Here is a 24,346-nt window from a genome sequence, read left to right as displayed (position 1 = left end):
AAGAATACAAGATTACCCTCTAGATTTGTTTTATGAAGCACTTTATCGGAGGAAGTTTATTCATCTTCAGACTTTGTCCATTGGACAGCATCCATTTGGTCAACTGTTAATAACCTTCGTGGCAGCTTTAACACTTCCCCATCTGCTACTAATTACACTTTAGTAAAAAAACAAAACAAACTAACACTTTCTGTTCAGAAAGTGTTAACAGATGGTATTTATTTATGTCTCACAGGCTACCTATTACTTTTGAAGGACTTGGAGCTTGCTTAGACGGAGTTTCAGTAAAATCAATGACTGAGACTGAGTAAAGACTTTCAAAGTGACTATGCAAGCTTTTTGGTCTCTTATGGATTAACTGTCTTTGGAGTGGAGTATGCTGATCCTGTATTTTTGAACCTCTATGGGATGGCACAGTGTAGGGGAGCTCCTTTTTTGATGGCAGCCAGAACATTATTTTTATTTATTTCTCTATTACCTTGAGGCAAAGTTATTGCTCCTCTTTCAACTGAGCAAAAGGATTTTAAAGCTATGTGTAAAAATTTAGACATAAATACAATAACCTGTACTGTTGTTTCTTTTGAAATTTTTAAGTATAAAAGGGCAGAGCTGTTTTTTTTTTTCTTTTTCTTCTTTTTTTTTATGTTTAAAGTTTATCAAATGCCTCTCAGCTGACTGTCTCATGTTTGTCTGGGCGGGGAAAGATATACTTCTTAATAGGGACGTGAAATTTCACATAATTCCCAGGTTGTTTTTCTTCTTCTTTACTTACAAAAAATAAATTTATAAGTTAAAAAAAAAAAAAAAATCAGAGAATGCTTGAAGTCCTTAAATCAAACGTGTGTCTTTCAGTACCTAAGTGCATCAGGGCCCAGTCAATGTGACTGTTAAATCAGCCCCTCCACAGTAGATGCACATATTCGCTGCATTTAGTTACAGTTGGACAGATTATAAAAGTTTCACTATGAGCTGTGTGCAAAAAGGGAGTGATTCACTTTGATTCACACTGGAAGCCATTTGATATGACGTGTTGACCCGAGATCAAAGGAAGCCATATTTGCCGACTTTTAGCGAAATGACCACTGGTCAAGGGAAGTGGGTGGGACTCAAGAAAGCTCTTTCTTTAACTTCCAGGTGAACAATTAAATTGACTACTAATGAGAACCCAGGATACTGCTGGTAGACATATGACTTGGTAGTAGTTGTATCAGTTGATCACCTAGGCAACCAGAACCTTAAATGTCTGCAAGACACCAGCAATCAGCTCCATAGCTGTCTGCAATGAGCGACTGGTTTTGATGTGGAAACAGCTTGATGGTTGGCCACTGGTTGGGGTGGGGGAAAAATCAATACAGCAGCCTATTGTGACATTGTATCAATCCAGATATTGATGTTTTATTAAATATATTTAAATTCTTTAGGAATACTATGAATATCTCATGCAATACCACCTTGGGATGATCTTAACCATTGCAACTTGTTTTGACTAAATGGTTGCCCAGAGATCAATAGTGTTCCTCACAGATAGTCCTGTTGAGAAGGCAATTGCACAGGTTGCCTGATGAGAGGCAATTGCCAACCGGATCCCACTCAGTTGTGGATTTCTAGCAGTCTGAATCTGTCTTATGGCAGGTTTGAGTGTTATATGGAGGAAAATTTAATTTTGCAGCACAAAAAATAAAACTAAAACCAAAATATTTTTTCTGAAGCTGTAAAAGATTTTTTTTTATTTTTTTCCCCCTCTGCCTCCTTCATCAATGTCTGTGGTCACCATGTTGCTGTCAGTTGCTTGTCATTGTTCTGTCTTGTGAACCAGAGTCTAGTTTTATTTATGTAGTATACATTTTCCTTATGAATTGAATTTTAACTGCAAATATTTATTCAATTGTTTGATGCTTCAGGTGACTGATTAACAATGGATGCCAGTTCTGAAAAGTTGTTGGCAGGGTGGCATGTTGGGAAATGTTGCTTGTACTTCCTGAACTTGCACTCTGTGATATGTGAAAAATGTGCACAGATCATCAACTGTGCAACAGTTTGTCTTATATAGTTGTTAGGCTTGTACCTAAATTATTTGAATGTCCGATCTCTAACAGCAGATCTAAAGGCCTGTAGAAACAACATTTTTGCTGGTCGTGGACTGATATTTTATTTCCAGTTTCTCATACAAAGGACATAATATTCTTTATAACATTCCAATAAGGGGAAAACATTTTATCCATCTTTAATGTGCTTTGGAAATGAGACGATGAACTAAATAATTCATTTTAATATATCCAAATGATGACTTTTCCTTTCTCATTTTTCCAACATAAATTACATATTTATATATGACAGCAAATATTCTTACTATTTCCTGGTTTTTATACACAGGGTCTAATTTTAATCCAGTGCCTTACTTTTACAATGAAAGATAAAATGGTCTACTTTACAACTGAAGGTAATCGGTTCAGAAGAACTGGTGACATACTGGGTCTAAGAACAGTGAAGTGTTCATTGCAGTGATTCACTTGTTTACCCTTTTCTTGTGTACACGTGTACACACACACACACACACACACACACACACACACACACACACACACACACACACACACACACACACAGTTAGTTAGAAATATTTAGAGCTTTTAAAAGAAGCTTTATGTGTTGGAGCTCTGCTCTGTGTAAAGTTGCAGTGAAAAGCTAAACACTTTGTCTGTTTGAGTGTAGTGTTGGTTATATTTCCCTGTCAGAAAATATGCCAAATATCATCAATAGCTGATATGTAGGATGTATTATCTGAAAACTCCATATATGAGAGAAGAAAGGAAAATGTCATTGGTGCTGTAAAGCTAGAAGGAAACCACATATCAAAGTGTATGCTCTGAACTCATAGTACCCATAGGGAAAAATGTTGTCATTCATTTGTTTACTCACTGAAGCTATAGCAAATGTTTAATGCAAATGTAATAGATAACTAAGTTGGATTAGGATTTAGATTTAGGGGAAAAATGAAACACTGTTTGTACAAAGCTGTATGTGATGATACATCCAGAAGACTATAATTTCCATAGCACTTCATATTGCAACCAATTTTTCCTCAAATTTCTGGGTGTTTTTCCCCAATTGTTGAACAGACTTGCTGTCTGTAATGGAGCAGATGTTGGCAAACCCAAGGGTGGAATTTGTGCTGAAGAGTTTTGAATCTGCTGGGTTGGAAGTTTGAGGTTTTTGCCTGTTGTAGCTTGCTATGGAACTGTAGTTGACTGGTAATAAAAATGTATTTTTTTTAAACAAGTTTGAAATGCACAAGCATCACAAGAATCTGTAGTTGTTTCCCTTATATTTAGACATGAACATGGTTTGTACCAGCTCTGGATGGTGACATAGTCAGATTACCTATTTAGCAGATTTGCATTTGCAGAAAAGTCAAATCAAGCATTGATATTTGGAATGCAAGTAGCAACATCCTGTTGTTACATGGACATGTCATGAAGCCACTTCATTAACTATAGCAGAAAACTTCTGCTTTCCTACGTGTCATCTTATTTCCGGAGAAAATTTCTCACCATCGTTAAGCTTTGAACATACACAAGTATGGAAGGATCTGTGTAGGTCTCAATAACGGCTTTCTGTGAATTCTCCAACTTCTTGATGGGACTAACTGTGTTTGCATCCTCCAATTCCCAACAGACGAGAAATTAAGACGAGAACTACTCATCAAGTGAATTTTATCCTGGCCTTAACTCCCAGAGGAAGACTGGGGGCTTTGGTGCACCGTCTTTCCTAGTTTACAACTTGAACTCTGTTCAAAGCCCAAAACGGCACGTTATTTTATCAGAGCTGAATGTTCCCCTTGAAAAAGGCAATTGTAGTTTCTTGACGGAAGTCTGTTTTGTCATGTGCAAGCAAAAACAAAATGTACATTTCTTTTCATATCTTTAGTGCCTCAGGTTATCATCTAATCTAAAATTATCATCTAATCTTATTGGCTGAAAACTCAGTTCAGTAGTGTTTTCCATTTATTTCTTGTTGCAAAGTAGTTATGTCACCTATGTTTAATCATCCCAAATTAAAGCAGCTAAATGTTCACCACCATGGCGGCATTGGCTTGCTTGTTCCTGCCTCTCAGCTTCAGATGGCAGTCACAGTGGAGGACAGAGACGGGTGTGATGTCAACACACAGATGGTGGAGAAGGGCCCCGTGCAGACTTACAGATGGCACCTTGATACTACATTGTAGTCCAACTACTTTTTTTTTTTCTTTTCCTGCTTCCCTGTGGAAAAACAAAGTGACTGAAGAGGTCTGAGTGAACTAAGCTAATTGTGTGGTCTGTACCACCAAACAAGAGTATTATCTCGGCATGGTATGGACATCCTTGTTAGCTGTTTATGTTCCAGGTCACGGTATCAGTTCTGAAACCTTTAAAGTGGTGATACTGCAAGCTGAATAATATTATAAATTGTTAAGAAAAAAAGAAAGCATAAAAGAAATATTCCCAGTAGGGCTGGGCCATATTATACCGTTCACGGTAATACCGGTATAATGTTAGGCAACGATAGGAAAATGAAATATCGCGATAGAATGGGAGTAAAACGCGCATGCGCAGTGCCTTTGTTTTCATACGCACATGGCCGATTGTTGAGTGAAACAGATGAACCAGAATTGGTTTGTAAAAATGGTGCAACTTCCGTGATGTGGAACTGGTTTGGTGTTTGTCCGTCAGATACACAACAAAGCACATTTTTTTGCAGAACATGCAAGCGGCCGTTGTTATTGTCGTATTTGTCGGACTAAGATGCTCTTAAATCTGGGAGTAATCTGGGTCCTAAACTCCGTAAACTTCAGGTCAAACAACACTGCAGCATCACTTAGAGTTAAAAACTGTCTAAATTCTTTCATCTTTAATAAAACGATCAGCATTGCTGCTTTACCAGGTGTAACTATAAAGTTTAACTTCCAGGCATCCATGAAAACAAAAGTTATTACATTTAACGGAGTTAGAAGTTAGCAGGAAGCTAGCGGAAGTTAGCTCGCTAGTTTCGCTAGTTACCTAAGCATGATATTGCATGTTCTGACTGAGAGATTTCTGAAAAAAATCAAACGTACAGCTCTGCTATCACTTCCAACATAAATGAAGACAGGAAACTAAACAGCAGTGACGTTTGTAGGGTTACTGAAGTTGGGCTAGATGGTATATAATGATGTGCTACGTGATCGCTAGCGACACAGCTATGTTAGCATAACATAAACAGTGAAGCTGGAGGACGAACACTAACACTTTTCCACTTATAAAAGTTAACGTGAAGGTTCTTCATGGTTAGAAACAAATGCAATCGCATGGCAGGATGCTGTAAACGGACCAAACTTCAGTCAGGTGAACAACTGAGATAATCCATCCACAATACGAGGTTAGTCATTAATATACTGCAACAACATGGGAATAGAGCAGCTGCCAGAGAATTCAACATTAATGAATCAATGGTACAGAAGTGGAGGAAGCAAGAAGAATGAGTTTAATAAAGTTTGATTTATCTGACTGCTTTGTTTCGCTTAATGTGCCTTATAATCCCGTGCACCTTATGGTCCGAAAAATGCGTACTGCACACTGCAGTTTAATGTTGCAAAGCACCTCTTTTTAACTTCAGTGGATATTATACATGGTTATGCTCAGGATATGTCAGCCCATTTCTACTGGAAATGCCTTTTGGTTAAACTTTCAGCAAGGAATTTGCATTTGCACTGTTACATTTTTATAAAGCTTTAATGTACATAAAAACCAGCTTCTTGTGTAAGTGAAAATAAATGGAAGGTTGTCTTTTTGCGCTAGTAATGTTGTGGAGTTGTATTTTGTCTCGCATCAATTATATCGTCGGTTATATCGTTATCGCAAATTTTCAAATATATATCGTGATAAATATTTTTGGCCATATCGCCCTGCTCTAATTCCCAGGCTGAAAAGTGCTCGTCACAACTGCATGTCTGTTGCCTTTGGCTCCTTTCTCACAGTACATTTCGCAGATGCAGTAAATGGACTATTACCTTATCACTAGGCATTAGAGGAGAGTTATTCAAGGATAACTTTATATATTTTCCTTTTTCATTAATAGGCTCACGGGTCATTTTAATGAATTAATGTTATCTTTGAAAGCTGAAACATTCTATTTAATGGAAGCTTCTACATGCTGGGCACAGAACCTTAAAGCCTGGCTTTCATTCAATATCGAAGCTTTGATTAAATCCAGATGAAAGTGAGACTGTAAAGCTGCTTATAAGTCACTCTGCTTCATATAAGATGGGATCCAGATGTCATACACTGCAAGCAAACTTTGACAAAAGAAACAACACGCTCTTGTTCTTTTCCTTTGCCTTTCCCAAAGCATCCTTTGTAGTTCTGCAATTTTGTTGCTGCTTTCTTTCCTTTTTTAAAACACACAAGCTGTGTTTTTGTAGAGATGTTTTAGCTACTTGTTCTTTTCTTGTTCTCTTTTTGAGCCACCAAAATGCTGTCACTTTTCTTCAAGTGTAAAGCCACTTTAGTCTAGCTTACATGTTCTCGTTCTCCCCAAGATGCAATATAGTCACTTTAGCTATTCTCTGACTCATTTAGCATACCATCATTATGTTAGCATTACACTGAGTCATGCTTTGTTTTTTACTTATTGGTAGATGTTAGCATGCTAATATGTTAAACTGAGATGGGGAATGTGGTAGATGGTACGTCTACTTGATAGTTGTTAAAAGCATTTCAGCACTTTTCCATTTGCCACATGAAACCACGATATTTAACTTTGAAGTATGGACTCCTTGTGAATTTTTGTGTGCGTATCCTGGACATAGTCATAAAACTCCATCCTCATAGCTCTTCAGAGCTTGACACTGTTCTATGGTATTGACCTCCTATTCTGGATGCTTCTCCTCATCCTCGAAACATCTGAAATCACATGCTGTCCTAAGGTTGATGCGAAAGCACAGTGCATGTATACATTAAGCAGACAGGAGTCGGTGTGATCTTTATTTTAATGTGGTAATTATCCAAACCCACAAACAATCAGCTGCCTAACCAGTTGCAAGGCTGATGAGAGGACGGTACTGTCACATCACAACAGGAAGGAGTTCAAATCCTACAAGGTTGACTGAGATGTTTCTTTTCAAAGTGTGGATAAAAACGGGTGTTTAGGTGGCGTGCTTTCCAGATATATTCTACTATTAGGTCACCTTTAGGCCATGTAGAACGCTTCATACTGCAGCTGAAGCCCACTCCTTATTCTTACCTACGTTTTTAAAAAAAAAAAAAAAAAAAAAATGGAACGTTACTTGACCCGTTTACTGATGCATCACTTGACCCACTTAACACCTTGTTTTGCCCGCCCTGAATTGAGTGGGGAGATTTTTCTCTGTGCTTGTGCTCCCTTGTTTTGCTCAAATAATGTAATGACAATAATATCGCTTCCTCTTTCCGCTTTCAGTGTTCTAATTAAGAGACACTGATGGACTGTGATTAAATCAATTATTTTTCATCTGATTATTACTGACCTATATTTTTGCAGATTGATGAGCTGTCAGTTTGAAGAGCACTGCATTGTCTGAATGTTTTTGCACCCCACCCCCCACTGGCTCTACTAATTCTTCTATTTGCTGCTGAAATGATTGAAATACATCCCTTCTTTCAATACGTCCTCTATCTGACTTTCAGCCAAAGTAATACTCCGAATTAGCTCAGCTCTGGAGCTGGTCTTTTAAATCTCAGGCTTTATTGCAGAAAAATGCTGTGTTGTCTTCATCTGTTAAACTCAGTTGGACAACAGTGGAAAAATAATCATTGGCCATTCATTCCAATCGCGTCCAATCACGAAGGAATATGTCACTCACAGGAGCTCAGTGAATTCCAGCATGATGCCGTGATAGGAGGCCACCACAAGTCCAGTTGTGAAATTTTCCCTCTACTCAGTCGACTCTTGGTGGCATAACAAAATGGAAGGAACTGGGAACAACAGCAAGTCATAAGAAGAGTTGCAGATGTTATAGTTGCAAAGTGTAGGCCCACACCATATTAAACCCTATGGATTAAGAAAAGAGACTTAAGTTCATATGCGTGTGAAGGGCAATAAGTGTACCTAAGCGCCTGCAACTTCACATTGCATATCATTATTACTAATCACCAAATGTTACTGACAGTATCTCTGGTCAGCGCATTAATTTTTGCTTTCACCTTGACAACAAACTCTCAGACTGTCGTGCTGTTTAACATGTCCTGTTTAACTGCTATACGATTATAATGCATTTTCCAAAGTCCTCCTAATTCTATTCACCTAATTTAATAATTCTGTCTGTTTCAAAATTGGGGTACGTTATGGGGCAAATTATGACTTGTTCAAAATGTTGGTCATGAGCAGGAAAAACCTCAAAGAGCCTTTATTTGAGCTTTGTTTGTGCTGTTTTCCTCTTTTCTCAGGCCAGAATGTTCTGGCGTCAGCGACTCTCTACTCATGTGTTGAATATGCAGCTTTGCTTTTGTTTTTTGTTTCTTCATCTTGATATAAGCTTGAGAGCACTAGGGGAGCGTGAACACTGAAGCATGTTACTGAATATGCAACAGCCATAGGCCTTTGCTTATAGGTGAAACTGCATTAATTCTCATGAATACATGAAGGAATAGGCTTGAGGTCACCATGCTGACTTCAAATGACCTTTTGTGTCCCAGCTGAAATGAGATCTGCTTCCTTTTTTATTTTTATTTTTTATGATTTTAGTATGTTTGCCCACAATTACTAAATGATACCAAGTAAATACATTCACCAGCTATTGGTGAACCTTCTGTCACACTACACACACGTTTTTATCTTAAGGAGTGCTAAGGATGAAAAGTACTTGTAAATCATTACTAAAGTGTAACTGTTGTTCTTAGCCAAGTGCTGTTATTGTCTTACTAATGCATGTTGTGCAGTCTCAATTAGTATCTTTATACATTAATCACAATGTACCAGAATCTGTTGGTTGGAGTTATTTTCCCCTTGCGTCACCTGAAAGGTTGGTTTACATAAACACAGAAATTAAACAGTCAGTCAACTGGCCTGTTCTAACATGTCTCCAGATTTTTGGTTCCCCAGGAAACTCACCAGCCTCTTTCTCACGGTAATAGGAATTTGACATGCGTGCGCGTCTTTTCAGATGTCACATAACCTGGCTGATCTTTACATTAGGCAATTTAAGACTTGCAGAGGTTTCAATGCATTGTAATGCAGGGAACTATTTGGCTTTGTTATATTGTTTCTACTTTAATCATTATTTGTATTATTAATAAATATATAAATGTGAACAACATTGCACTGTTAACCTGTGAATCAGATGTGGTAAACACTGCAATCTTGTGATGCAGGTCTGTCATTAAAGTGCACAGGAAGTCATGGGGTTTTCTTAACAGTAAGCAGCAACAATGATTTGTTTATATTAAACACAAGAAAAGGAGGGTGTCAGAAATGTTGTTTGAAGTGCAATTGATCTTCCGTGGCCTAAATGCAAGACCTCTAGAATGAACTGGCTTTAACAGCTTTGATGTCAGTGCTCTCCCTTTGCTCCTTATAATAGGCTTTATCACCCATTAGCAAGGTCTCCATGGAGCTCAGTTACTAGGTATCTATTGCACATCTCAATAAGCATGTCAGAGTATTGGAACATGACATGCAGCTGCAGATTTTGCATTGTCAGAACTTCCTGGACCTCCTCTTGTTTCATTATGTATGTAACCCTTGGGTCATCTACTGAAAAGTTTGAGTGAGCATTTTCTCTGCATTCTCAGCAGGTCCATCCTCACTAGTTATCTTGTTTTGGGTTTGTTTGTTTTTTTTTGTTTTGTTTTTTTTTTAAATGGTCTTGATTACTTTGCAGCAGATGTGTAGAGGCAACCCCCCCCCCCCCCCCTTTTTTTTTTTTTTTTTTTGTTTTTGTTTTTGTGAAGTATCTTTTTAAGAATATATTATTCACAATTAGCAGGTTTGCGTTTGGTCTTGCAGTTCTCTGCTGCTCGGTCTCTTTCAGTTCCCTGACCAAAGGAAGACGATGTTTTCTGCTGGGAAACTGCTGAAGCATTTCCTCCCCTGCTGACTGTTTTCTCTGGGTGTACTTTTGATTGGAGGAAATGAGGCAGCAGAAAAGAAGATGGTAAAAGCTGTTTAGGGGTTTTTCCATGCACCCCTCTCATGTTCTCCTCCTCTCCACACAAGTTCAGACACCTTGTGACAGACAGTAATGGCAGGAAGTCTGCTTCTCGTGTGACGAAAGCTTTGAGCACTTGTTGACTTTGCCGCTTAATCTGTTTGAGTTCAGAATGAGGCCATTTAGGTGACAGGATCTGAAAAGTTGCTCTATTCTTCTGATGTGTTGCTAAATATGCAGAAAGCTCTGTTCTTCTTACTGTGTAATTTTTGAAAGATTTTAATCAAAGTTTCAGTTTTTGTGGCTCGGTTGTTGTGTCTGTGACTCAGTGAGTCACTGTGACAGAGCAGCCCACACTGCTTATGGTGGTTACATTTCCACACCTACTGTGGTCAGAGGTGTCACATCCATGTTGGCAAAATATGATAGTGTAGCTCCAGTCTTGGCTGAACATGTCTGTGGTGAACATCACGACTTGTGCTGTAATTAACTAGGCTTCACTAATTCATTGCATCTTATTTAAGAATTAATTGTGTCCACTGGGCTGTATTTGGCTGATGAGTTTTTGCTTAGACATTATGCTGATAAAGGGATTAATGGAAGAGCATTTCTTTCTTTTATTCAGGCTTGAGGAGATGAGCGATGGGGGTATTTAACCCCAAAATGAAAAATGCATAAGCCTTCCATTTTAAGGTGACAAATCTGTGCTCTCGGTGCTGCTCCATCTACTTACGATGATATCATTCATCAAATAGGTGGAATTCTAAAGGCCCGTTTGATGTTTATCTCAACTAAAGTAGTTATGGCGTGTAATATTTTTTTGACTTTGAGAGTACAAGTGGATGTAACACTTTCATGAATGGAAGCTTTTGGGGGTAAACAAGTTATGACATCAGCCTTTCCTGTAACAACATGGAGGGGTTTCTGTGGCAACCGGTTGGAACATTATGTCAACAAAGAGATGGCATGACAGTGCTGAAAGTGTTTTTTAGTTTGCCTTTGTGATCACACCAAACTTTGCTGTGTCAGCTTCACATTTGTTTTCCTGTCTTAAAGGCTTGGTCGACAAGCCCAAACATAAATCCATATTTGTTTTTTGTTCCAGTGTCGGCAGCAGAAATGTGAAAAGCAGCTCTTTTCAGAATCTCGAATTGTTTGACTTCTGTTCATTTAAAAAAATATTAATTAAAATCATTTGTTTGTTTTGAGTCTTTGGCGCTTGAACTGTGTAATTCCACTAACTGAACTGAAACTCCAAACCGCTGTGGGTTTTTGTTACAATCCCCAGCTAACATTTTGAAGATGTCAAAAGTGTGTGCGTGTGTTTTCCTCACTGAAGAGCTGAGCTGAATTTTGATTTTGATGCCTTTTTTTTTTTTTTTTTTTTTAGTCATTTTGACCAATCTACACTGTGCCTGATTTCAGCTAAAGCTGCTTACTACTGCTATTTTTCCACATCAACTTTAGAAAGTGTTTGGGCAGTGAGTTGAAGCATGTGAGAGGTTCCTTTCTCATGTGTATCACACAATGGGACATAATCCAATTTGCATTCTCTCTCACTACTATTTTTTTTTTTTTTTTTTTTTTTTTTAGGGCTGCATGTTTCAACAGAAAATGTTTGTTTCAAAACTGCTTATCAACCCTTTTGTTTGTTTATAAACAGACTTGATGTGTTGTGTGTCGTGCCAGTAAAAGAACCTGAGACATTTTTCAGTTTCAATTCAATGTATTTGTGCGCACACACAGGATGACGCAGAGTAGCAAGTGGTCAAGTGAAGATTGTGTGAGGGTCCACGAAGAAGCCAAACGTCTTACGTTAAGGCCACATTATCTGTATGTACACCCCTCCAGAATCTGGCCAGAATAGCAAGTATTCTCTCTGGCTCTCTGTTAACATTTCTGCTGCACCCCTGATGACAACACATTGGCTTTAATGTGCAGGCAGGTGGCAATTCACTTTCTTTTTTTTCTTTTTTTTAATGTCATGATCAAACATGTCAAACTCTTTGCTGCCTCAAAATGAGGATTTTTATGCCATTAGTGTTTTGGCAGATTTGTAGATATTTTTCCGTAATTATGCTCCTAATCATGTCCTTACAAGGCTCTGATCTCTTTCAACTTGGCAGACATGGTTTGAGAAGAAATGTCACTTATAATGGCCATGGCAGCATGAAATAGTGCTCAGTCTGATCAAGGTCTAAATCCCTTAGGCTGCTTTGCAGCAGAGAGGCTGGCTACAAAGTAGTTTGATTTTGGCTGTGCATTGTGTTGGACACAAGAAGTGAGTCTTTGTAATCATGTGATCTCTGTGCCTGGTTTTATTTGACAGCAATAATTTTATATCAGTCATTGAGTAATTATATTAACTGTGCAAGTATCAGTGAATTGATTTTCATTTCTTCAACACAGTACAAGCAATGAATTTGACAAGTACAGATCTTCAGACAGTCGATAACCTTTAGCATGACTAACTGTCCTGTAAGAGTACAGATTTTTTTTTTTTTCTTATGAAAAAATGTTTGGCTTGTTAAGATATAATACTTATACAAAAGGCTTGTAAACAAAGCTGCTGCATTGGAGAAGTTACATTTAACACTTTTCATTTTAACCCACAAATAATTTATAACACACTGACTGACTGTCTTTGCGGTCCTGCTGGGGTGAGCTAGATTCATTATTGCCTGGGTCTAGCCCACCCTTTTCAGAGCAGTTTCGCTAATAACAGGAAACGTGGCCCATGCTGTAGATGCTAATGAGCAGCTGTCCAGAGACTGAGACAGCCTGATTACAGCAGGAAGAGTGCAGAATTACTGCATGTACTTGCATTTGAAACATCAGATGCAAGTACGCTACACACTAGCAACCGCTGCAAGGAAAAAGGAATATAACTAGCTTGAAGCAAGTCTGCATCTTGCTGTAGCCTCTTATTCATGTTTGTTTGCCTCTCATCGACACGGCTTGTTCACCCTGCCATTATATATGCATCATTTGCTGCTTTGAAAACACAAAGTTGCACTTTCAACCCCAGATTTGGTTGATGTGTGTTTTGCAGCTGCAGCACAACAGGCTCCATCGTGTCCCTGGAGAGTGAGGTAAACTTGTGATAACAGTCCGCACCGCTGTAATATCATTATTGCTATTATAGCTGATTACAAAGTCTTTATGCTGAATCAGCAGCAGGCTCATTGGTGAGGATTACTCATAACTCTAGTTATTCACACATAACACAGACTAGTCTTGCCTACCATGTTTACTAAAACGACATCAGACAAGGATGAAAGGAAAATCAAGACTTTTTTTTTTCTTCTGAAGTATAATGTGCCTTGCTACTCCACCATGGTTTGTAGCCTTATTAATAGTGAGTGCTGGCAGTGTAAGACTTTCAGATAAGGTGCCAAATGATGCAGAGACCCCCTGCACATTATTAAAAAATAAATAAAGTGGTAGTGAGGACAATCATGTTGCTTTACCTGGAGGTTTAGTTGACATTTTGACCTTTTTAAAGTTTCCCAGAGGTTGAAAGGTTTTTGCTAAAATGTCACAGTTGTATTATTACACGTACACTTGTTGGTATTGCTTTTGCATTTCCTCGTATTGGCCTGATTAATGGGAGAGGTGGTGCCTGCACGCTGTCTTGTCCCAGACCTATTATAAGTGGGTGATATATTCATGTTCTTGGTCATGTGATGTTCAATAGATAATCACTTTACCAATGTTCTTTGCCATGTTTTTTTCCTTGATCATATTGATGAAAAGCTGCTAGCAGTCCCAGTTGTCATTGGAAACATGCACAAGGTCTTAATTTGAAGCTGTGCTTTTTATCAGGACGAGCTTTTCAAGGCAGCATGTGTTTTCTATTAAAGTGCCAGACATGTTACTCCATTTGTTCCATGGGTTGTCAAACACAGCCTTTGTGGTTTCAACAATTTGTTGCTGCGTTGTTTGCTTCAATATTAACGCTGTTTGTAATTTCTCACAGGATCCTTCGCAGCCAGTGGGATGTTAGAGCTCTGGAAGCCGGACTGACTGAAGGAGCATGGTGAAACACCAACCCCTCCAAGTCTATGAGCGCCAGCTTTGTTTGTCATGCATCACTGGGATCTATGGTTGCAGATGGAAACGCTATCAACGCTCCCATGATGACACCACCAAGGTGAGAGGCCCCTTATTAAACAATGCAGAAACCTTACCATTTCTGTACAGTACATATTGCTATCCATGAGTTCCTTTCTGTAAAAGAGTAATGCCTCACACTGTACCATAGCACATAGTTCAACAACAAGAAGGAATTAAAAAATCATTTGTAGTCACCATCACTTTGTCAGTGTGGGATTATGTAAAGAAACTGCATAAAACTTGGACAAAATAAATCCATAGAAGCGTGAATACTTTCCGAAGTTGATTGGGACAACCTACCTGGCGAGTACCACGCAAACCAAGGTTTATTTGACATTACCTTCACTGTCCACTGTCAATCTGGTGCCGAGTGTTTATTGCACTACTTAGCAACTCTGCTTATATTGTGTGGGGGGCAAGTCCGCTGCTGTATGCCAAGAATGGAAACAACTTGGGCAGAAGCCCCCAGAGGCTGACTTCATGGTCGTTATGTTGGCCTAGTTGGAGCAACAAATATTACAGTAATGTCACAGTAGGTTGATTCTGTTTGACTGCTGCAACCCCCAGAGACTGTCATCCACTACCTTTGTTTGCTAGCTAAGCACTGACAATTCAGCTGACGTTACCTGTTTCAGAGTGTTAAGATGGGCTGCTGCATACAAACAACACGAGACTGACATAACCAAAACTCTGCTGATGTGACTGGGAACCATATTTTTTCTATTAAATGTAACATAGTCAGAGTTATCATTCATAACATTCCTAATACACTTTAGGGAAACCTCTGAGACAGGAGCACGCTACATGAATTAAAGGCTTTGTTGTCAGATTCAGTTCAGTTTTTTCCTAATTTTATTACAGAGTTGCTGCTCACACAGGTTCTTTTGACTATAAAAAGTCAGGTTACACTGAAATTAAAGTGAAAGGAAAAATTTGCAGTTTTTGGGATAGCCTGCATTCAAACCCATACAGATCATAGAATGACACCATCACAGCAATTGCGACCTGTTTATTTACAGTGTATTCTCAGGTTTGTCTAATTGTTTTAGAGATGCATACTAACGACACTAGCAGCCAGTCTGTTAATTGAAAGAATGACATTTGACTGACCTGATTTTTTTTTTTTTTTTTTTTTTTTCTTTCATTCTAACAGAGCTTTTGTTTGTATAGAAACTCTTATGATGGCTGGATTAGTGTATAGATTTACATAACACTGTGTACAAGAAGGACATCAGTAGGAAATGGAGTCAGTGCTGTCCCTGCTCTCATTCTTTGTTACAAGAGAATTTGAAGCTGTTCACGCACTCACGTGTGCCAGCGCACAGTTGTGGATGAATGAGATCCGATCATCTTGTTCTGTGCGCAATTTATTTTACCAAGGTCAGTTTCCCACAGTCCTTAGAGAATTTCACTCCCTTTCCACAAACAAGGTTTTCTGTTATTTATTGCTTAGTAATTAAACTCACTTACTTGGCTTTTTTATAGATCTTCCAGTGACCTTCAACCTACATTTTTAAGAGTAGCATCTTTATTAAAAAGTTGGCATTTCTCCTTAAAGTTTAATTGCTAAGTTTAAAAGCTATTATTATTGTATTGCTACAGTAATGTGGTGTGGGTTTTTTCTTTCTTTCTTTTTTCCTCACAGCCCTGAATAACAAGTTGGATGTGTAGGAGTTTTTACATTTTCTGTTGAATATACTACTGAAAAAATGCACAAATCCTATAAAACTGTTCTTATTCTTCCAAAGAGGTGTGCTTTTATATCCACACCATGATCTCCAAATACCCTAATTTACATACTAAGAAAAATACATGTGACCATATTATGTCCTTGCTGGCTTCTCCCTCATTCAATAACCTTGAGCTTTCTATGGTCAAGCTTGAAGTTATAATACTCCATTGTTTCTACCTGTATGTCATCACATACACTCTGCACCCTTTTTTTTTCTTCTTCTTTTTTTTTTAAATTTTAAAAAAGGTTGATTTAGATTTTGTGCGCGTGTTGTTATTATTGAACTTCAAACTTGTCACGTAAAGAAAACCCTGCAAGCATTCTGTAGAAGGGTCTCATTTATCACTGACAGGTCAGCAGACCTTGGGGTCCAAGTCATTTGTAATTATTACCACCAAATGGGGAAAAAAACATTTTAAACAATTTAATTTTGAAGGCTCATTTGGCTCATTTTTATAAAATTGCAGCACCATTAATATTAGCTGGATGCCAAAAGTATTGCATAAGGTGACCTTTCTTTCTGCTATTTCGGAAGGACACTTGGGTTATGTTGCTCCAACAGACTCAAACACACAGCACATGTCTTTGTTTACATTCATTTATTTATGCCCATATAATATACTCTAAACTGGCAGAAACAAAGGGCACAAGCGGAGACAGACACACACACACACACACACACACACACACACACACACACACACACACTGATGTGAGCAAATTACCTATATAAACCTGTTTAGGTGTATAAGTAAACACACAGAAATAACACAGCAAGGCAAAAAGGGTATATTTACCTGCATTTCATAAATGGAATACACTGGACCTCATTTTTTCCTCCTGTTTGGAGGGACCTGGACACAGTGTAGCTCTGTTTCCTGTTACAAGCACAAATGAATAAATGTTACCAAGTCAGCACCCCCACTCCCCCAAGGTGCTCATCCTTTGTTTTGAACCTGTGGTGCTGGGTAGCACTTATCTTGACTCCAGTGCAAAAATGGACCCTTCAGTCTATTTTAATTCATTTGGATTCATTTAATATTTAAAATTGTCAGTGCTGATACTGGAAAAAAATTACTTTTGATTTCCATAGAGAATGTTTCTTAGTTTACAATGTGGTGATTTCATAAAAAACTGCACCTTCACTGATCTCTGTAAGCAAACTGCGACTTGGAGCTGGTGTCAGGTATGTGTAACTGGACCTCAGCGAATCACAGGAGCTTGACAAGCAAGCAACAACTATAGACCCGTTTATAATCCACAAGTGGGTTGTGTAGTTTCTCTCCCTTTTTCATCTTTGTTCACTCTAATGAGTCGTTCGGGTTGACTGGCTACCTTAGTGACGCTGCCTCCTGTCTGTTCAAGGTGCTTTGTAGGAAGACTGCCAACGTCACACAGTGCAAGCCGATCTGGCCTCTCAGTAATAATTGAAAGTATTTCCATCTAGCCAGTCTTTACAATTCAGTGGGACAAAGGCTTCAAAAATAGAAGCAAAGCTTTGGTAATCTTGTGGTCTACATTTGCCCTGGCTTGTGAAATACTGGACAGGAGCTAGAGCTAGCAGTTACTTGAAGCGATTGCTGCTCTGCAACATTGAATTTTTGTGCTAGCAGATAAAAAGGGAAGATATTTGAAGACTGAACAGTATTAGATTATAACAGTTGTTCCTTTTCTTTGGAACTGATGAACAGCAGCTTATTTTTACGAGTTTTAGTTTTTGGACCAGTGATTTGACAGACTAGACATTTAACATTAGTCTGTTTGCTGCATTGGACCGGTTTGTCCGTCTCCTACGCACTTGTTGGATTAAATATATGTGCAGTGTATTTCTGTTCTGGACTGTTGCCTTGGACATGAACATTTTGCAGATATCTTTTTTTTCCTCTGCATTTACAGTCTTTTTTTTTTCTTTTTCTTTTTATGGCAGACGCAAATTATTATTGTTAAGGAAGTGAAACAAAGTACCGCAACTCTGCTAACATACTTACTTTATCTGCTTTGATTAGAAAATCCCTGAACTTCTTCCCAGTGTGTGCGTCCTCACCCCTGTGTTGAAAAGTCACTGTTTGGATCAAATTCTAAAATGTGTGGCCTCCTTCAAGCAAGTAACATCTAGTAAATGTCTAAAGTTAGAGCTATTGGACAGTGACACATAGTGTATATCTGCTTCTGTACACAGAGGATTTTAAATCAATCAGCATGTAATTGAAGTGCATTCTTTGTTTTTTAGGATTTTTTTTTTTTTTTTTTTTTTTTTTTTTTTTTTTTACATGGTCTCCTATCCAGACCTTCCTATGGTTGGAAACATGTTTGAACATTTGACCGAGAGTTTACTGATCTACAGGGTTGAGATGGGTGTACTTCATGTTTCAGGAAGAAATGCTGGCTGTGTGTACATTTCTCATATATGCAAAATTACTTAAACTGAATCTTGTGTATGGAATTAGTTTTTTTTTCTTTTGTTTTTTATGATAAAAGTAGTAATGTGGCCTTGAATTATTTTTCCCACTCATGCTATTGGCAGGCTGGTAATATAGCTGCATTTTAAAATGCTTACTCGGCTTGTGTGAAATGTCAGACTTAACTGGATCTGCTCAGGAATGTGACAAGTGACTGAGGTGTTATGTCCAGTGAAGATGGAGGCAAGGAGAGCGGAGCATGTTAGGTTGGAGTTTACAGGAAAAGGGTTTTTTGGGGGTTTTTTCTGCCTGTATTGATCTGTGGTAGCAGAAGGAAATTAAGCAGCATCCTGCAGTGTTGGCATGTTTAATTGCAGCATACTGTGTCAAGCTGCCATGTCTAATTAAATGTATCATTTAATTGTTTCTTGCAGAGCCTGACCAATGTCTAGGAAGTAAATAAATCTGATATCTGTTGAATACATTTGGTGACACAATATGCAATATATCCAAAGCATAAAAAAACAAAAGACTATTAAAGTTGTGACATTCCACCATTGGGCAGTTGGATTAGCTTTTTTCTTTTTTTTTTTTAATCAATCTGTAATGTAAATGTGTACTTAAGAGAAGTTGTCATTAACACCAGAAATAATCTGAGCAAATAGAGTGAAATCAGAGCACAGCAGCCAAAAATGTTCCCGGCCTGAGGAGGTGAAGCTGCAGACAGAGGAGCAGAGGAGCAGGTTCAGTGATCAAAGCAGATTTGGACAAGATGATGAATTTTGACTGTGTTACTTTCACAATAATTATTTAAATGTGTCTTTCTTTTTGTAGCTCGGTCAATTTAAGATGTAGTCTGTGAGAATGTGTAGTTCAGTCTGTCTCACAGTGTGCACTCTGTGTTTGTACAGTATTTATTTTAATGTCACAAATTATCAAAATTAGTTTTTAACTTGTGTTAGTTATTTTGGTACATCTCCTCGTATTTATTAAATTTTTAGGGATTACATTAGATTGTGATCTCAAATACTTGTTTTGTCAAATCTTAATTAAAATTTGACAAATGAAATGAAAATGAACAACTTGAAGAAATTAACATCTTTGCTGTTACTGCTGTTGTTATGCAGGAACTTAACATCCTAGTTCTGTCTGGGCTACACTTACAAATCAGATGCAAATGAAAGTATACACAATAGGCCATTTGCAGTTCTGTATAATAATCACACATCACGTGTTTTCTTCTGTGCAACCCTGTCCAAGTGTTGTTGTAGAACAGCTCATGGGTATAAATAGTTACCATCTTGAGTGTGAAACTGTGTAGACTCGATCCAGTCTGGCATATTGAGGCATTGTTGGAGAACACAGAACAGATTGAATCAGCCATATTGGCAGTTAGCAGTCACCCTTACAGTGAAAAGAAGGACAAAAGATCAAAACCTCTGTAACCACTATAGGTAGCATATTACCCACTGATACCTTGATTGTGCCGTCTTGTTAGATATGATGATGTTCAGTATTTACCTGATTTCCTTGCTTTAAATTTGACTGAGAACCAATTATCTGTCACAAAGTACCAACTGGAAGGAGCTAGCAAATCTCCACAAAAGCTACCACAGTGGATTCGAAATGATGCGGTCAAGGAGTGATTTCACTGTAGACCTTCAACTTTGATTCCAGGGGTCTAACAAAAGTAACACATCAACAGTTTGGGAATTAAAGACCTTTTGTGGTAGTCCATCCAAATTTACAAGCTCTAAAGTGGATTCATAATATAAGGATTCCTTTTAATGCAAATTCAATTGCTGCCTGAAAGTATGGAACCCATGGGCATGACCATTTGCTGAATTTGCTTTCTTGAGATTCTTTGCTGTTGTTTTTGTGGATTTTTTTTCACCCCTTATTTATGTCTGCAGTAAGTGTTGGGTTGAGTTAGGTTGATTCATTCCCACTTAACATTCCAAATGCCTTTAGCTGCACTCTAATGGGAATATTTACTAAGCTGCAACAAGGGGAAGACACTGAATTCGAGCTGACATTTTGAGTTGTTTTTAAACCATAAAATTCAAAAGAACATTACTGCAGACAGAGGAACAATCCAGTAGGCTTTATTTAATATATTGTTGGCTGCTGCAGTAATAATCCACTGTATTGGCCCTGCTGTGAGCAGTTAAAAATAAAATGCTGCTGAAGAAGGAGGTGGGGAAGAGTAACTCATATAAATTTGTTTAGACTTCCTTTTTATTACTTTTATTTTATCCTGTGCAGGGGTTGTTCAGAGCCCTTGGCCCCATAAGTAAGTCTTTGTGCAGCTTTTTAATTTAAAACAGCAATGTTTTCTCTGCTTTCAGCTGTCTTGGGAAAAAGAGCAAAAGGTATATTTTTCCACACCACATACGGTTTGTGCTCCATACCTGACTTTTCCAGATATGAATTCACTGGTGTCGTTTTCTTGAGTGCAATAGAGAATCACAAATATTATTATTTTGACACTATTTAATGTTTTCTTAGGCAGCCTGTATATATATTTTTTTGACAGAGCATAAAGTACAGTACCATTTCATAAATGATGAATGCTTTATGTGACTGAAGGGATGTCGATGCTTTGTAGAAGCAGCATATCAACATTGTAGGTAAAAGCTTGTTATGGCATTTGTCTCCACTACTTGCAGAGTTTTGTGAACAAAGTGCAAGCGGAGGATTTTCTGGAATGTATCCTTTTAAGGTTTTAACACGAGTGTTTATATGCTGCAGCAATATTTTCCTTGATCCATTTGATCCTTCTATTTTTAGCAGTTAGCTCTGCCACTTCCAAGCTTTTCAAATATTTGCACTTTTTATTCAACATTTCAGAAATGCATTTGATTTAGTTCATTATGCAGTATGGACTGCATCATATATGTTGTCCTTTTAATATGGTCATTTCAGACACAGACACAGCCAAGATTATACATATAAGATAAATAAGCATAACTTAGATTCTAAGTTTGATTACATAACTGGTCTTCCTCAGGAGAATATGCTCTTGTGATTTCCTAAAGAGTCAAACAACTTAGCACTCTACTTGGAAATGTTGTCATAATAAAGCCTGGAGAAGTGTTGGAGTGCTTTTCAAACACTGTTTCCCAGAGCTGCTTTGAATTTTCATAGATTTCCGTTGGCCCGCTGTTGGTCTGTGTCATGTGTTCTTTTGCCCGGATAAAAAGCCAGCTGTGCAGAATGGTAATGTGACGTTACGAGGGCAGGTCAAGTCATCTTTGACTGAATGAGCTCTGCTGCTGAGTGAGCTGGGAAACAGGAAGACGGACTAACAGACCCAACAAGATGATCTTTTTAAGAATTTTCTTCTTGACTTGTGGTTGTCTTGTTTGATTCCTTGTGTGCCATATTCATATTCATTCCGTATTAGTAGTAAAGACTTTGTGCATCATAGCAGCTCTCTCAGGTTCATCCAAAGAAAAGGAGAAGGTGGAGCATTTAATGAGAGGGGGGGCAGGCCAAACAATGGCTCCTCTCAAGGTCTGCTCTCCCAGGTGTCTCCAGGTAGTCATTAAGGGCCATGGGAACCCGGGCCAGACCTGCCTGTCACACACAGCTCTTCCTCCCACAGAGATCAGTGTAACCTCTTTGTAACCACGCTGAGCTGTTATCTGAATGTTAGGAAGGATCCAGGTAAATGTTTGTTATTTTGCAGTGGAAGCTAAGCAGTAGTTGTTTTTCAGAAAATAACTGAGTGTTTTTGAGAGGCTTATTTATTCATTATTATTGTAGTGTTTTTTTTTTGTTAGTGAAATAACATGTTCCATCAGGAATTTCATAAGAGTCTGAATATGATCGGCATGCTGAAATTTAAGGAAGCTCTTAAAACTAGTTTGAGGTCAAAGTATGGCATTTAGATGCTGTGTTTAACATCATTTTAAGCTGAAAAGCTTATTCATGATCCACAAACCTTTAGCTCCAGCTTTTGGAAAGCTTTGAATATTTAAAAAAAAAAGAACGAGAGAGGAAAAAAAAAACCAACCCACCCACACACCTTGAAAATGAGAGCTGATAAAAGCAGGTCAGGCATACTGCCTTACATCAGCTGGTTGAGGTGATAATGATCTGATCCTCAGCACTCAGCAGTGGTGCATTTTAGCTGCTTAGGCTATTTAACCAAGTGACTTTATCTTAACACTACAACCCACATAAAGCTCACAAGTTTTTTTTTATACTTATGTTTTTTGATGTTTAGGCCAAAAGCAAGGATACATTCATCTGTTTTGTTTTTGTCTATTCTTTCATTTTTTAAAGATTAATTATTGTTATAAAATATTCATAAATGGTTTCTGGGAACTCAAAGTGGCTCTTCAAATATAAATTTACTTACAGAAGATAAACAAATACAACAAATAAAGAAGCTTAAACTAGTAAAAACAGTTTTCTTTTATTAATCAGTTATTTTATTAGTTGGATGTAATTTTTATACATACCAGATTCTATAAGCAACATCTTTAAACTTCATGCAGATATTTGGCTGACCGTCTCAGACTTCCTATAGACTCACCACACATTTACTACAGTTACAGACACTTGTTTCTGACCCAGGAGCAGGTTTGAAAAGTCGATTTTCTTAGTAAATGTGTATCATGCAATTGGTCCAGATTACACAAAACTCTGACTTTTTATATAACTGTGATCAAACTGTGTGTATGATTTCCACAAAACTCACTGCATGTCACTGGTATCAAATCATTTAAAGTCTCATTACTCTTTAGCCCACGGGGTTTATTCAATCAGCTTTGTGTGCGTTACCTAAGGGTTTGTGAGCAATCATTGCTGATGCTTAGTTCATCAGGGCACAATGAGCTTTTCTTAAATCAAGCTTCTTTGCTTTAAGAAAAGGTCAGAAGGTTTTTGTCTGGATAATAGCACAACCGTAGATGTATTTAAAGTTTGCTGAGAACGATGGAAATGCCTGTGTGCTCATCACCTCTTATGCATGTCCTCAGGGTCTCTTTCTGTCTCTGTGAAGATTTAGCCCATTTAATATTTGCCATAGTGCCAAAGTGCATGGAGATGAGGACAGTAATTAGTCAGCTTGCATACAAACTTTATTAAAAGCTGTTCCTTGCTAATGAGCAAAGTGTATAAGGGAATACTCGGGTCAGTTTGGTGCCATGTGCTCAGGTAAGTTTAGGAAAAGTTAACTTATTATGAACTCTGCTGGTCTCTCCTGTGGTACTTAAATTGTGACTGTCTATCCAATAATTTATACAGAGTGTCTCTATTACTGTGTGTAGAATTCAGCAGATTGTTTGTAATTCAGTTGTTTTTATTATTGTCAAAAGGACTTAAGTCATCTTCTCAAGTCTGTTATAATTAAATATGGAGGAGCCACATAAATAATTGTTTGTGTGTCTGTGTGTGCAGTGGGAGCTTCTGTGGTCCCTGATCCTCCTCCTTACCTTCTGTCTCCTGCTTGTCTGGTTCTACTTCTGGTGGGAGGCACATAATGACTACAGCGAGTTCAACTGGTGAGTACAAAAGTGCCCCTGTGTGTTGTCAGAGGCTGCCAGCATATAGTTTTGGCTGTAAACACATTCAACCCTTACTTGTTGGCTTGTTGTTTTTGTAAACAATCAGTTTAACCTGTTTTCTGCCAGAAGCCTCAATTATACTTCCAGCACCTTCAATCAGCTATGGTCCGCTCGGATCTGACTGACGTACATTTCACAATCAGTGAAAAGCAGTGAGCGCAAGGGTCTGTAGGGACATCTGCCTGCTTGTTTTTGTTTTTTGTTTGGGGTTTTTTGGGGTTTTTATTTATTTATTTTAGCATTTTGTGACTATGCAGTCTTGTCTGCGAATAATTTATTCTACAATGCACCAACTACACATGCACCAAAGGCCACGAACTTCAAAGAAGTCAAATAGGAACGACCACTCGACTCTTCAGCTGTCCGTGTCTGCAACGGAGTATAA

The 24,346-nt window shown here is 38.1% G+C and overlaps 1 protein-coding gene across 5 annotated transcripts in view; it reads left to right on the top strand.

Moving 5' to 3' along the window:
* gdpd5b (glycerophosphodiester phosphodiesterase domain containing 5b) overlaps positions 1–24,346 on the top strand; it is a 41,411-nt gene that overhangs the window by 1,027 nt on the left and 16,038 nt on the right. For 4 of the 5 annotated variants that reach the window (XR_014270819.1, XR_014270820.1, XM_082502694.1 and 1 more), the window contains exons 2-3: positions 14,118–14,291; positions 23,795–23,898. Coding sequence is in view for 3 of the 5 variants with exons in the window: in XM_082502694.1 (XP_082358820.1) it covers positions 14,175–14,291; positions 23,795–23,898 (221 nt within the window). In the remaining 2 variants the exon portion in view is untranslated. Of the gene's footprint in view, positions 1–5,029; positions 5,395–14,117; positions 14,292–23,794; positions 23,899–24,346 lie in introns of those variants that run through there. The other variant, XM_082502693.1, reaches the window with a different exon arrangement.

The sequence above is a fragment of the Aulonocara stuartgranti genome (assembly GCF_965226115.1).
Source record: "Aulonocara stuartgranti genome assembly, chromosome: 14".
NCBI lineage: Eukaryota > Metazoa > Chordata > Actinopteri > Cichliformes > Cichlidae > Aulonocara > Aulonocara stuartgranti.
This window is presented reverse-complemented; position numbering and strand designations above follow the sequence as displayed.